The 15,137-nt window shown below is 38.4% G+C and overlaps 1 protein-coding gene across 1 annotated transcript; it reads left to right on the top strand.

Moving 5' to 3' along the window:
* The first annotated feature begins 312 nt into the window (after positions 1-312).
* LOC131246405 (calreticulin-3-like) lies at positions 313-14,882 on the top strand. Its single transcript, XM_058246512.1, has 14 exons — positions 313-452; positions 4,578-4,685; positions 5,429-5,621; positions 6,031-6,289; positions 6,385-6,441; positions 6,551-6,598; positions 7,901-7,987; positions 8,119-8,176; positions 8,666-8,733; positions 11,510-11,605; positions 11,723-11,779; positions 11,997-12,098; positions 14,139-14,168; positions 14,540-14,882. Exons 1-14 carry the CDS (start codon positions 359-361, stop codon positions 14,549-14,551), a joined length of 1,269 nt encoding a protein of 422 aa, XP_058102495.1. The 5' UTR covers positions 313-358; the 3' UTR covers positions 14,552-14,882.
* Positions 14,883-15,137: the final 255 nt, after the last annotated feature.

The raw sequence follows: 15,137 nt of genomic DNA, 5'->3' as shown, positions 1-15,137 counted from the left end.
CATCGTATGTTTTTGTACTCTATTCCACATATTCCATACCATAATAAATATTTTTTAACGTTGTGGTTCACCTGAGTTGAAAATCTGGCTGATTTTCTCCCCAAAAGTGCCTACAATTCAAGGGTGTCACATGGGAAGGTGTGTATTTTACGACAGTGGGCCCCACGGAGTCGTGTGTTTCACGCGCTGCGTAAGGATACCCGACTATGATGCATTGCTGCTAATCCCGGTCAACTTTCTTTCGGAATCAAAGAAAGGGCTATTCTTGTAATTCGATGAATCACGAAGGGCATTTTCCTGGACTTCTCTTCTATTAAAGGAACCCATTTCCAACCCATCTTCCTCGGGAAGGCCTAAAATGGCGGAAACGCGGCTATTTTTGCTGGTATTTCTCTTGCTCCGTCTACTGTCTTCCACCGTTTCAGAAATCATTTTTGAGGAGCGATTCGAAGGTAAAAAAACCGTTTTTTCTCCTTTCCTTCCTTTATACCCTTTTCTCGATTTCGGATATTGCGTTTGGCTGTCTAAGAGTTGCCGATTTTTTCGAATCTTAGCTGTTTTCTCTTTAAAGAGCCTCGTCTTGTAGTAGCCCGCGGACTACTAAAGCAATTTGTGGCCCACAAGTAGGGCTAATCATATGATTGATCATAACCGTTGAAAAGGTGGGTACTACCTTTAAGAGGTCGGGGGCAAAAGTATGAGTTGCCATAAAAAAATCTCAACCGTTCGATTTATGGATATAGAGTGGTAAACTGGTTCCATTTTCCAAATGCTCTGGTTCATATTACGGGGAAATATGACCGTCCATGGTCTATCTGTGGTGGAGTCTTACTTCTAGAGTGGGTGTTGCACTGATCAAATGGCCCAGTTGGCGGGCTACGATCTGGCTTCAGTAGTTCGCGGGCTACTTGCTTTTTTCCTTTCATGGAAGTGAATTTCTTCTGGGGCGACTATTTAAGTCCCTCTTTTTTGATAGATTGACCCTTTCTTTCTACTATTGGTGATGCAATAGTACAGCTTTGTATGGTTGCATCACACCGGAAGTAGAAAGAGAAGGGTGCATGCATTCGGCAGCTCGTGGCTTCTACAGCTGAACGAGGCCGGTTCCTCTACAACTGTTGTAGATGAGGATCTCGTGCATGTGGCAGCATGCGGGCCCACCTGTGTATGGGATCCAGCCCGTCCAGCAGGGTGGCCCCGCCATGAAAGTGGGATGCCCCAAAAATCAGGTTGATCCAATCATAAGGTGGGCTACACCATAGAAAACAATGGACAACCACCCTAAAACCTCCAAATTCTCACGGTGGAAGGTTTGGGTGTAAATTTGAATTTTTTTTTTTTTTTAAATGTTTCCTGATCTTGACTTAAGTTTAGATAATTAGTTGGAGGTTTGCAGAGACTTTTATATATATATATGGTACTATGAAGTCGAGCTGTGTGGCCCCATCGTGATGTGTGTCGAACATCAACACCGTTAGTCAGATGCATCATTCCATGGTGGGCCACGAGCTTAAACCTCAAGCCAATACATGACTTGGGCGGGCCACACCACATACAACAGTTGAGAGGGGTTATTATCCCATTAAAACATTCATAATCATTTATTGGGCCCACTGAGATGTGGTTCACAAATCCATCCCATCCATTGTGTATCACACTTGTATGAGGGTTCAAACCAAGTTTCAGCCTCATCAAAAACTTACTTGGGCCCCACCAAGTGATTTTATATGTTTTAGGCATGTCCTCACATGGTTTTAGATGGTATGGCCCACCTGAATTCCGTATACGACTGATTTATGGGATATAACATAAGCTAAAGGGGACCCATCAAATGCACGGTGTTGATGTTCGACACACATCATGGTGGGGCCCACACAGCTCGACCTCATGGGAAGTTCCCATGAGGTTGACCTCACAGTACCATTTCCCACACACACCAGTTTAATAGCCCACGTGACTACATGAAATTGTAGTCCTCTGGTCCTCCATTGTAGCCTGATCCTAACAGTCCAAGTTAACAGATTTTTGCTCTGTTGTCCTCATGGTTCCTAGACTTGGATGGGTCCCATGCAACTCGCTCAAGTTGACATGGACTTAGTTGGATCTAGTCTGGTTTGATACCACAAGTCACCCCCGACTTGGGCAATCTGGGCTGGTTCACCCACGAGTCGGGTGACTCGACTTAGGATCAGATGAGTCGGTCTGAGTCACCGTGTCTTTTAACCGTGTTTGACCTTCTATGTAACTACCCATTTACAGTCTATCTCATTGTTTAAAAGCTCTTTGAGCTTACTTGAAACCGAACCAAGTTTGAGTGGATGAGGAATTCGTTTTCGTTGAGGCTTTTTTCGGTTTTATTTTATTGGAGCCTCATCGAGTTGAATAAAAAGCTCGACCAAGTCAAAAAAAAATAAATAAATAAATAAAAAATCTGGATTTTCTTTTAATTTTTCATATTTTTTGTTAATTTATGTTTTTGTAATTCTTTTTTTTTTGGCTATTTAAAACCATTTTAAGTTTTCCGTTATAAGTCAACTCTAGTTTTCAGCACTAGTCTTCAATTCAACTCGACCTAGTGGTCTTTCAAGTGGAGTTAGATTTCTTGGGTTTTTCAATAGTGTCCTGAAGTGAGGTCCATCCATGGTTTTCCATAAGGGTAACGGTGGCCATAATGGTCACCACTATTACTATTACGATATGGGCCATACCGGTCAGATTTCTTGGGTTCTTCTATAGTAGTCTGAAGTGAGGTCCATCCAAGGTGTTCCATAACGGTAACGGTAGCCGTAACAGCCACTGCCATTACTGTTATGATACGGGTTGTAATGGCTGTTATGGTGTTTTTTCTTTTTTCAAAAATAAAAATAAAAAATGTTTAGGGACCATTATGTGGCCGTGATAGGTCATTTTTTTCTGTAATAGTCGCTACAGCCCTGTAACTCATAACGGTTACGACTGTTACCGTTACATAACCGTTTTGGCATACCATGGGTCCATTTGGTTGTCCAGCTGGTGGGATGTCAGCAGTGGGCCTTACGTGGTATAACTCACTGGATGAAGGGCTCAAATCACTGTGAAGGCGCCCCCCATGTGCAGCTGGGGTCCAATGAACTACAAGTTGGGGTACCCCAGGTGTTACCAGCCTCTTGCTTTTCTTTTTTTGCTTTTTTTTTTCTTTTCTTTTCTTTTTCCTTTTTTCGTGAAAGATTGAGAAGAAAACAAATTTTATTTTTCCCTGTTAGAGTAGGCTTCTGGATTTATTTTTTATTTTTATTTTTTGCCCTTTTAATTTCCCTTAGGCAAGCTTTTAGTTGCACAATCCTTCTAAATGGATGCCGCTCCTGCTTTGAGACAAACTTTAGACTTTCGAGTTTCGCTCCCACTCCAGCAGCCTTGCCTTGTAGCAGTTTATACTTACTAAATAGACTCTTCCCCAATGTAACACCCAAATTTGTTGCTGCTTTGCCTCACGCTTTTTGCAACAACTATAGCTTGTCATGGATTACAAAAACCAAGGACCAAATAAGTTGAAACCTAAAGTCTGACATATTATCATGCAAGGTCTTTGCTAATCCCAAATGCGTGTACAATTCAGCTAATGCATATGCTGCCACATGTGATATGCCAGCAATAGCATGGCAGATAGGTGAACTATCTATGCTATCCATTAGGTGTGAACTATCTAGATATACATCAGGTGGACCCCACTGTGTGGTTGTTATTTCCCAAATATAAAGGTGGTGTGCTTTGTACGTGTGCCATCATATTAGAAAAAAAAAAGAAAAAAAGTGGATGGGTCAGAAAACTTTGGCTGATTTTTTCACAACCGTACATTTGTTCCTTGTGACCCACATTTCTATGGACCCACCTGATTCTTGGGATGGGGTATCTACATAGTGGTAGCTTTTTAATGAATGGCTCAGATATTGCAGATATCTGCCATGCTGGCATATTTAGTGGCATGTGCATTAGCTGACTTGTGCATGCATGTGGGCTTAGCAAAGGTCATTGCAGAATTGTACTTGGATTTTTATCAGAATGCCTAAGTTTTGTAATGTTGGATATTGATTGCCCTATGTTTTGAAAATTTCTTGGACCCTGTCATTTGATTTTAAATATCCCGTTGTCTTTTTCTTTTTCTTCACTACTATTCTAGTAATTTATTATCAATGTCCCATTATTGTGAATGTGAAAACTTGATTCTTTGTTTTACTGAAGAAACAAAATGAAAATGTGAAGGTGTTCATACCCTCCATAACATGGAATTTTATTTTTTATTTTTATTTTTTTTAGAAAAAAAAGAAGGAAAGAAAGGAAAAAACTACTGGTGAAGCATAGGAGAAACTATTAAATTCCCACTGCGATGCATTGCCATGGTATTGAGCATGATCTGCGTAGCTCTGCCAATATCCTATGATGGTCGTCTTTCTTTCTCCTTTGTTGTTTCTTGGCAATAATCCAACGTTGGATATGCTTGATTGCTTTTGTTTTTTCCATATTGGTCTTTGGTTGCTGTTGAATGTGAAGTGCTGATTGGATTTGATTATCTTCTCTTTTGATAAATTCTTATGCAAAAGATGGCTGGGAGAATCGTTGGGTCAAGTCAGACTGGAAAAGGGCTGAAGGGAAAGCGGGGTCATTTAAGCACACTGCAGGAAAGTGGTCTGGTGATCCTGACGATAAAGGTACATTTTTTTTCCTCTTTAGTGAAAAATCATATATTCATATTCCTTGCTGCAAATGAATTCCAATTCTGAAATGGGAAGGAAACACAGTCATTCCTGAGGACCTAAACTCCCATTCGTTGAAAGGTGGAAAATGATGTGACTTCCACTTTATGATGGACGGGAATTTCCCTCAATCACAAACTGACCCCAATCATGCAACTGGTAGAATGTCCGTGTGCTTTAATGGAAGTTGTAGAATGTCCCATTGCCATGGGCCCTAGGTTTTTACAATTGAGGACCACATTTCTTTGATCTATTCTAGACCATTGACCTGCTGAGCCCCTCAATTTGTGGGCCATGCTAAAAGATTTTCTCCAATGAGGCAATTGTAACCAATCAATTTCTATCCTGGAAGTGTCCTCGTTCACTAGGAAAAGCCAAATATTGGATGGCCTGATATTCCAATCTTGGAGGTGCTTTTTCAGCATGTCCATCTGTCCGGATCACCGAACCGAGGCCCCCCCTTGTTGAAACTCCATGCCAAAATACTGTATACATCCTTGGCCAAGGATTATATAATTCCTATATGTAGACTGAGGTTATTGTTTTGGTGTTTGGATCAGGAAAATTTTGGGTCCTTCCAATCTTATCATGTCAATTTTAGAGCTGATGAGTACGGCATACCAGCTTCATATTTCTAGAATGTTCTGTTCCCAAGTCGTATGCTCCAAGATGATTCTTACTGGGGAAAATATATGCAGGTCTTCAGACGTATACTGATGCTAGGCATTTTGCCATATCCGCACAAATACCGGAGTTCAGCAACAAGAACAGAACTCTGGTGCTCCAATATTCTATAAAATTTGAGCAGGAAATCGAATGTGGTGGTGGTTACATAAAACTTCTTTCAAGTTATGTCAATCAGAAGAAATTTGGTGGCGATACTCCCTACAGGTTTGTTTTGTTATTCCTTCAAATATGCCATGTGCTTCATATATTCTTACTGTTCTGTATACATCTTGCAAAGTGCTTGTGTTTTCTTATCAGTTTGAGTGGTATGGGAAATTGATATTTCGTACATGTTTGGGATTTTGGGGATTCATGTTTTTGGCACCAAATATCAGTTTGTAAAGGCAATATTGACATGTAAAAGAAAACCATTAAAATTGGCTAGGTAGTACATAAGTTTGCCGAAAAGATAGAGAAATTGAGGTTTTTTGCTAATGGTTCATATTCTATGTCTACATACGTAGACTTGGAAAATAAGAGTAAAAAAAAGGAGTGTCCTTGTAACAGAGATTTGCTTACACTCGGTGATGATACACATTTGGCTGCTTGTAATTTGTAATGTTTATTTGTGCAGCGTAATGTTTGGGCCGGATTTATGTGGGTCACAAACAAAAAAGCTCCATGTTATACTTTCCTACCAAGGCCAAAACTATCCTATCAAGAAGGATTTACAATGTGAAAATGACAAGTTGACGCATGTCTACACATTTATTCTTAGGCCAGATGCAACTTACAGTGTCTTAGTTGACAACCGAGAGAGAGAATCTGGAAGCATGTACACTGATTGGGATATTCTTCCTCCTCGGAAAATCAAAGAGGTCAATGCCAAAAAGGTTTGAGCTCAAGATCTTGGCCATGAGGTGTGATTTCCTTCAGTTCAGTGCTTGTGCTGTAGTTGTCTTATGATGTGTCTTCTTTCTGTTTGCAGCCCAAGGACTGGGATGATAGGGAGTATATTGATGACCCTAATCATGTCAAACCAGAGGTAGTCAGATGCACTTTCTATTTATAATATTGTTATTTGTTGGGTCTCATTCCTACTAACTCTCAACTAATTTTTGTTGAATAATGTTGTCTTATGAATCACACTGCAGGGATACGATTCTATCCCAAGAGAAATTCCTGATCCAAAGGCTAAAAAGGTTTACTAATTTCTGCTGCTACTTTTTTATTTTTTATTTTTTTAAATTAACATATCGTATATTACAGATATTGGACTTTCCATTACACAACCTACTGTGTAGATGACTGATGAATACAGAACAGTCTTGAAGCATCTCTCTATAAAACGCAAACCCCCTTCGCCCATTTTCTCTTTCAGTCCACAGTTGTTTTACTATTTTGACAAATAAATGTAACCACATGGGATATTTCTTTCAACCACTAGGAAGAGAGTGTTCCAGCTGTATCCTATTTCCTTTTTATCTCTCTCAATGCCTACTCTGCCTCATCTCCTACAATTATTGTATTGATTTTCTGTTGTTCACCATCAATGGTTAGATATATTTCCTTCCCATGTTTAATCCCTACTCTCTCATGCAAGGCCCCAATTCCACTCACATGACCGCACATGTGAGCCACGCATGTGGAATGGATTAATATCTACTTAATTGTCGGTTAATTTATTGCATTTAACATGAACGGGAACTGTCAAATTACCCTCCCTGATAGGGAGAAGTGTTACTTGAGGGCGGGGTTTTATTTCCTGTTTGATGCCTGTAAAAGAACCTTTTTTGGACATGCAACTCCAACTAGATTTGGATTTTATGGAAGTTTTCATCCTTCTCTTGAAGAGTAACCTTATGTCTTGCATGTGTTGATGCGAGGCATGTGTTGCCTTTTATTTCTAGCATGTATTGCTTGATCTTCCCTTCTTTATTTGCTATGATCTTTTTGTTAATCAATTTATAAACATCTAGATTTGTCTTCTTCTTCTTCTTTCTTTTTTATTTATTTTTTATTTTTTATGATTTATTGATTCAAAGTTGTCTTGAGGTTCGAGGTTGAAAGCATAAAATAAGAGGGATTTGGAATTGAAGCCAACCAGATTCCTGGTTGTGTATGTATTTACATATGTCATCCTACTCCCTTTTCTGATTAAGTTATTATTAATTTACCATTCGTGCTGTACACTAATTTTTTCCCTTCAATCCATTCACTATGTTCCATTTCTGATACCTTCAAATGTTTTTAGGCTCAAATTTCATTGGAGTTAAATCTAGCAAAAAGAAACCAAAACTTTTGAGTTGCATATGCATATCATATGTGATGTATAGACACTTCTTTAATTTACAACCACTTGGATGAAAGAGCTTGAGCATATGGAAAACCAAGTCTGATGCATTGCTATTGAAATCATATGTTCTACACAGGATACACGCATCTTTCTTTAATCACAAGAAAAAAAATTAAAAAATTGACTTCTTTTTCCTTTCTCTCACCAGCCTGATACCTGGGATGAAGATGAAGATGGAATATGGAGACCGCCAAAGATCCCAAATCCAAAGTACAAGGGACCATGGAAGCCCAAGGTGCAATATTTGGTGTTGTTTTTTAACTAGTGCCGCTAATTTCATGCTTAACAGTTTTACAACAGTTTTGTTTTCTTGTTTTTTTGTTTTTTTTTGTCTCTTTTTTGATATGTTCTTTTGTAACATCACAGAGGATCAAGAATCCAAACTATCAAGGGAAGTGGAAGATCCCATGGATTGATAACCCAGGTCTGTTGTTTTTAGCCTCTTTCAATGCTATCTCAGAGTATGGAATGAAATGTGTCCATCAAATACACGCACACACAGGTGCTTAAGTTCCCACTGCTGAATTACTAATGTTGGAAATAGATTGAGTTTTAAATGAGTGCACAATTGAGTTGACTTGAAACTCAATTGAGTTAAAGCATTCATATATTGTCCAACTTTTCAAGTTCTCAAGTGCCTGGCTGAGCTTTTGAGTAATCAATCTAGTTCTCTGATGCTTGAGTAAAACAGCATGCACCTTTAACCCAACTTAATTTGCAACTGGTTGTGTTGGCACAGTGATATTCTCCAGTACCATATCAAGTTTTTCAAAGCTGACATGTAATTGCTCATAAAGCTATGGCCTATGAGCCTAGAATGTATTTGCAGTTGCATGTTTACTATTTTGAGGATGGATTGTGTTCAGCATTTCAGGAAACCCTTCATAACATTCTCATATTTATTTTTTGACAGAGTTTGAAGATGACCCTGACCTTTATGTGCTGAAGCCACTGAGATATGTAGGCATTGAAGTTTGGCAGGTAAGGGAATTGGTTCTGCATAATCTTCTCTCATAGCAGTTAACAAATAAAGAAATGTTCTAAAGAACGGACTTGCCACCTAAATCACAAGGCGGCTGGTCAGAACAGTTTGACCAGAAAAATGCAGACCGATGGTTATCATTTTTGTCTATTCTTGGTACATGTGGCCCACCTGATGAAAGGACATGACGACTTTTAGGGTAAGGAACATTGTCTGTTGGGAGACCCCTATGAATGTCCCGAACCCCATGCACATGCACTGTTTTTGCATTTGGCACTTGAATATGGGGCCTGCGGAATTCACATTCCTCCAATAACAGGGATTATGGACTCTCTTTTGCCTTATCTATCAACAACAGAGATGAGGTTAAGTGAAAAGTAGGAAGTTAAATAGCAAAGAAAACGGGCCTGCTTGTCTTTCAATGCATGAGGTAAATGAGGTGTAAATGGTTAATGGGCATTTTTTATTTGCCCCTGTATTTGCGTTCCACAGCCACCCTTTGACAGTGCCTTGACGTTGATAGTGGGTTGAAACCGAGGAAAGGCAGATATTTTCGTGGGGCCCACTGTTATGTATGTACTTGATCCATGCCGTCCATTTGTTTTTCTCTCTTATTTTAGGGCATGAGCCCAAAATTGAGGCAAATCCAAGGCTCAGGTGGACTACACCACACAAAACATGGGGAATTGAAAGTTTACCATTCATTTCTTCTATGGGGCCATCAGAAGTTTTGGATCAAGCTTGTTTTTGTGTTTTCCCTTCATCCATGTCTGTGTGACTTATGAACATTTTGGATGGCAGGTACACATCCCTGTGAGCCCTAGGCTCATTTTAATTATTAATGGTAGGTGTTCAATTCCACCTGTTTCCTATGGTGTGGTCCACTCGAGCCTTGTATCTGCCTCATTTTTTGGCTCATGCTCCAAAATGAGCACGTAGAATAAATAAATGGAGTGGATTAGACATATGCATGATGATGGGCCCCACAAATTTTACCATCATAATTTGTCTAATAATATCGCCTTGCACCACGATTTTTGAGGCAAAATTACAGCCTCATTTCATCTTATCTTTCCCAATCAGCTGTAAAAAGTAATAATTACTTATTTACAGCTCAGCCTCATTTCATCTTTCCCAAGCAGCTGTAAAAAGTAATAATTACTTATTTACAGCTCATTTACGGTGTATTTTGAAAAACAAACAGACCCTATGAAAAAGGAGTTGAACTTCAATGGATTAAGGCTCCTGCATTTGTTTTTGTAGTTTTTGTCTTCGTGCTTGTCTGATTGGAAACCAACCTAAAAAAGTGGCTGGTGGACTTCCAACAAAAGAAAAATCAGAACTATTATCTTTCCTCTTTTCTGGAAAAAAAAAAAAAGGAGAAAAGGAGTAATTTCATTTGCTGATTTAAAATTCGAAGTGGACTTCAAGGTGGTTTGATCCAACTGGTCAGATCTATTCTAAACTGATGTGGCCCAGGAATCTACTTAAATGATTTAAATTAAGACGAATAAATAAGAAGCATACTTGGCATAGTGATTGGGGGTGCTTGCTTTACAAATAGAGATTGTGGGTTCTTGTTAGTTGTTAGTTGACTTGTTATAGTCTAATAGTTGTAATAAACATAACAAAATTTTAGTGAAATTGCTAATAAAACAATAAAAAAAAAAAACAATTCACAACACTTGTAGCATTTCTTATATATTTTTCATTTTCATTTTTTATTTCCTTTTTTAAAATTTATAAAAAAAGAAAAAAAAAGAAAAAGAGAGAGAGAGAGAGAGAGTTCAGGCGCTGTGTGACCGCACATGCAATTATAGAATCGCATATGTACATAGCCTCTTGGGTCACACAGGATCACTTATGCCATTTGACAACATTGGAATTCCCTTCCAGAACCTATGATTGTCTCAAAAATGTCCAATTTACATACATGATTGTTCTTGAAGAGTAACAGTCAAGAAGATCTTATGAGAATTGAACATTTTCGCATTGAAGATGTAAAACAGAAATTAGACATTCTACGGAAGCATTTCGCATTGATTTACTTAAGTTTGAAATCCGTTCGATTTATTTCATCTTGTTATTAAAAAATAATAATAATAAATAAATAAATAAATAATCTTAAAACTCAGGTGAACAACAACACTGGAAACAGTAGGATGGGACACTTGCTGTTGAATGGATGTTTCTACTCCTTCAGATGGGACATCAACTTTCAGTTTTAAAGGGACGTGGAAGGGACATGGGAAGACATTTTAAATAAGGTTTGGGGCATTTTGGGAACTTGAAAATATGGCTGCTCACCAGTTTACGGTTAGGATTTCACCTGCAATAACTGACGCGGACTATCTCTCTTCTGATCTCTCCTCCTTCCTCTCTCCACGTCTGTCGCATGAGCCATACCCTAGTGTATTTAGAGTGCTTGGAATTTGGTGAATCACATAATTCAAATAGGTGATGTATCTATGTTGCAAAGGTGATACTGATGCATTATCCTTGTCTTATATCTTGCTATCATAATGAGGTAGCCTTGGTGCATGATCAAATGAAATCAGTATAGATTATAGAGGAAAAGATATGATCCCAGATACTTGGAAATGGGCAATGTATCTATGTTTTGAAAGCTATAATTCATACACACACCTTATACTTGTTGTATACTCATACAGACATCATAGAAGGAAATCCTGGGTGCATGATTGCTCCTGTTCCATAAAATGTATTTACCAGTGCTTGGAATGGCCTAATCTCATAATTCAATGAAATGTGCAGGTGAAGGCTGGTTCTGTTTACGACAATATTCTGATTTGCGATGATCCAGAGTATGCAAAACAGGTTGTGGAGGAGACATGGGCCAAAAATAAGGAGGTGAGACCAAAGCCTTCGATATCTATTGCTTATAAAGTTCAGCCAACTGCCAAGTGCTAAATTCTAAATTATGGTCTCTCCTCTTTGTCCCTTCTTCATTTGTATTTGGAATTGCAGGCTGAGAAGGAGGCCTTTGAGGAAGCAGAGAAAGTGAGACGGGCTCAAGAAGAAGAGGTAACTAATAGAAACTTCCATTGCCTTTTCTCTATGTTTGGACTTCCATTTTTATTCAAGTAGATTTAAAACCATGCTCTTTCTCTCTTACCTTCTGTATGTGTATTTATGTAGTATGTTTGCATTCGCTCCCTCAGTACTAAATCTATTGGTAGGGGTGTGGAAAGCCATCCAACTGAAGAATCTTTTTTAATGTTTTGAGCTACTATTTGTACAGGAATCTCGAAGGGCGAGAGAGGAAGGTGAACGGCGGAGAAAGGAGAGGGGTCGTGACCGGTATTACCGAGATAAGGAGCGCTACAAGGATAGATACAGAAGGGTATATTATTTGCCTTTATGACATATCTTTCACCCTTACTAATTTGAATCTAGTTTATTAAATCAATGTTTATATAGTCATGACCTCGCTTGGACTCTAACTGGTGACCCTATCGAATCATGCTTCAGCTGGCCAGAGTTTTATGAGTCATTAGCTTTGAGAGTCTTCTGAGATTGGAATCAAGTTTTTAAGTTCTTGATTGTGTTTCTCTAGTTTTAAACCAAGGCTCATACCTGAGAAGTAATGATATATTTTGGGCTCAAGTCTTTACCCAGATGAGTTGATCCAGTTGAGGTTTGAGTATACTAATTCACATTCTGTGTAACATAATCATCCTGGGAGAACATCTAGTGTTGGGAGCAATAGTGAAACGTTTCCATCAGTTTCTAGTCTAACAGGCGCACATGCCCATCAAGGTGTAATAATGTCATATGGGATATGGCCCAAAAGTTACACTAATCAAAAGGTCCTAACCATCCTATCAGTGGATGTCTGTGAACCCTTTAACTCTGACCATTCACAATCAGACTATTGGTTGGTATGTTAACATCTGTTGAGTATGTTACAAAAATGCAGTCCCCACCAGTCCATTGACCATTGAATAGTGTATTGTAGCCAATGTTTTAAATATCGTTATCCCATTAATGTATCGCACCCTTGGGATACAGATACATATCAGTTATCACATAGGATATATCGGTTGTATCGCGTAATGTATCGCTGTTGTTGGGAAACATGAGAACATTGGGAAATTGGTGGAATTTTTCAATGAAACTTTACTTCAGGTATTGTTGAAAAAGACATCAATACACACTTAGAAATCAGAACATTACAAAAAAAAAAAAGTGCACATAATAGGGGTTTCCTTTGTGTGGAGTCCTAATATATGCCTTGTCCAACTGAACTGATGCAAGTATATTCATATAATTTATAAATGTAAGAAGACATGTATGAAAACACAAGCAATACATTCAAAAGCAAAAGAAGAATCACTAGATCAAGTTACATATATGTTTGATTTTGTGTTTGGATACAAAGATTGCAACTATTTTGCGAGAAATTGAGAAATTTTGATTTTTTTTCCAATTTTCTGCAACTTGGCCCATCTCCCTAAATCTTGAAATCAAAGCTCCAAATTCATTATTTTCCATGGAAAACATGAAGAATCATAGATTTATAACCATTTGACACTGATTTAACATGATTTACAACAAAAAATTGGGTCGGAAATCAAAAATGTTCACTAGATTGAATAGGCGGGATATATCGGAACTACCTATGCGTTTTGTATCGCACAGGTGGGATACAAGATATATCGTGGGATGTATCAGCCGATATCATCGATATTTAAAACATTGATTGTAGCCCATTCCTAGGATATTTATTTTTAGGGCATGTTTGTTTTATTGAACATGGACAATGCAGAGAGTGACAAACAGTGGATTCCATAAGGAAAATTGTTGTTTGGTTTGTGGTGTAGTATTCTATGGATTCATGTGGAAATGTAAAAATGTCAATGGTAAATGGTCACCCACTTCTTCCCATTGTTTTGGAAACCAATATTTGGGCAACATCATTATCCATGTTTATTGTTGATAAGCTTGGTGTTAGAGAGAGTGGGAATCTGTGTGTATGTATGGAATCCAGTGCTCCTTCATGACACCATATAATATGTTTTTGGGGTTCATTATTAGTAAGGTTAGGGCTATCTGTCTATCTGTCTGTATGTCTACCTATCTATCTATACCTTCATGTTATCAGTGCAGGTTTAATCCCTTCTCTAATCTCCTCTTTCTCTCTTCTTCCTCCCATTTCTTCTTTCCTTCTCTCTACACGTGGAAATGGAAAATATATACCATGCCTTTTTTCTTTTTCTTTTTTTATTTATGCAAACGGGTAAAGTAAGATTTCACCGAAATCAATTTGATTTCAAAGATAATTCACAAAGAACAAACATGACGGTGGAATTCAAAAGTGTGCAATAATCAGTTATATCTGCTAAATTAAAATGCTTTTCTGACTCAAAGCTGTTTTTTGCAGCGCCCCGACTACATGGACGATGATTACCACGTAAGTCTTCAGACTTTTTAAAATACTTCCTGAACTGTCTTGAAACCTAGACCTTGATGTTTGTCTCTTTAGTTTGCTTTTACTCATCAGAGAGACTTTCTTTCCTCTTCCGCATATGTGGCAAACATGTATGAGATCTGATCCTCTGGTGATCCCAGAAAATAGACAGCGATAAGAACAGCCAATCAAAGTTCCTTCCACTGTCCCTATTTCCCCCTAAAAAAATTCCCAATCTAAGCATTTGTATTGTCAGTTTGGACCTTGTACATGTTTGCCTCCCAAGCGAAAGGAAGCAAAATCGTTCTAGGTACCATTTGTATTTTTATTTCAACTGGATGATATGTTTTCCTTCTTCTTTTTTTCACTTGCAGGATGAATTATGAGTTCTGTAGCTGCCTCTCTTTGGAGTCGAGATTTTTCTAGCTGTGTTATATTCACAGCATTTTGCTTGTGATGTAGTGAAAACTGTACTTCTTACTTCATGTTGTAATATGATGTCATGTGTCTGTTCTCATTGTCATATTCAGGTCTGTAATTAGACTGGGTACTCCAATGGGCCTTTACGGCCCTGCCCATTTCTGTTCAGGCATCGGTTCTGCTTCAAGGAAATTTGGGCTGGCCCGTGTCTTGGACGATAGAGCTAGGGCACTTTCTTCCCTTTTCTACAATATTTTGAATGCTCCTGAAAGAAAATAAGAGGCATTTTCTTGTGAATGTTTTGCATAGAGATATTAATGATGCTCAGCTGAGAGAGTAGTGTGTTTTGGCTTTCAGTTTATACAAGTGGGGCCCATGGTTCTGTGATCCAAAACATCGATGCAACGCAATGCAGAATAGATGGTTGATTGGCTGAAAATTGATGGCCACCTATGAGGGGCAAATGATTTTTCCATCTGGGAAATCTGTGGTGAATTAACTATCTGCACTGGGCATCTCATTGGTAAATGAGGTCTGTGTAGAAACTAGAAA

The sequence above is a fragment of the Magnolia sinica genome, chromosome 5 (genome assembly GCF_029962835.1).
Source record: "Magnolia sinica isolate HGM2019 chromosome 5, MsV1, whole genome shotgun sequence".
Taxonomy (NCBI): Eukaryota; Viridiplantae; Streptophyta; class Magnoliopsida; order Magnoliales; family Magnoliaceae; genus Magnolia; species Magnolia sinica.
Note: the sequence above shows the minus strand (reverse complement) of the source record. Positions and strands in the feature narration are given on the sequence as shown.

Coding starts and splice junctions, on each gene's coding strand:
- LOC131246405 (XM_058246512.1), top strand. CDS start 359: ATGGCGGAAACGCGGCTATTTTTGCTGGTATTTCTCTTGCTCCGTCTA. Junction 6,442..6,550: donor CTAATCATGTCAAACCAGAG/GTAGTCAGATGC, acceptor ATCACACTGCAG/GGATACGATTCTATCCCAAG. Junction 6,599..7,900: donor CTGATCCAAAGGCTAAAAAG/GTTTACTAATTT, acceptor TTCTCTCACCAG/CCTGATACCTGGGATGAAGA.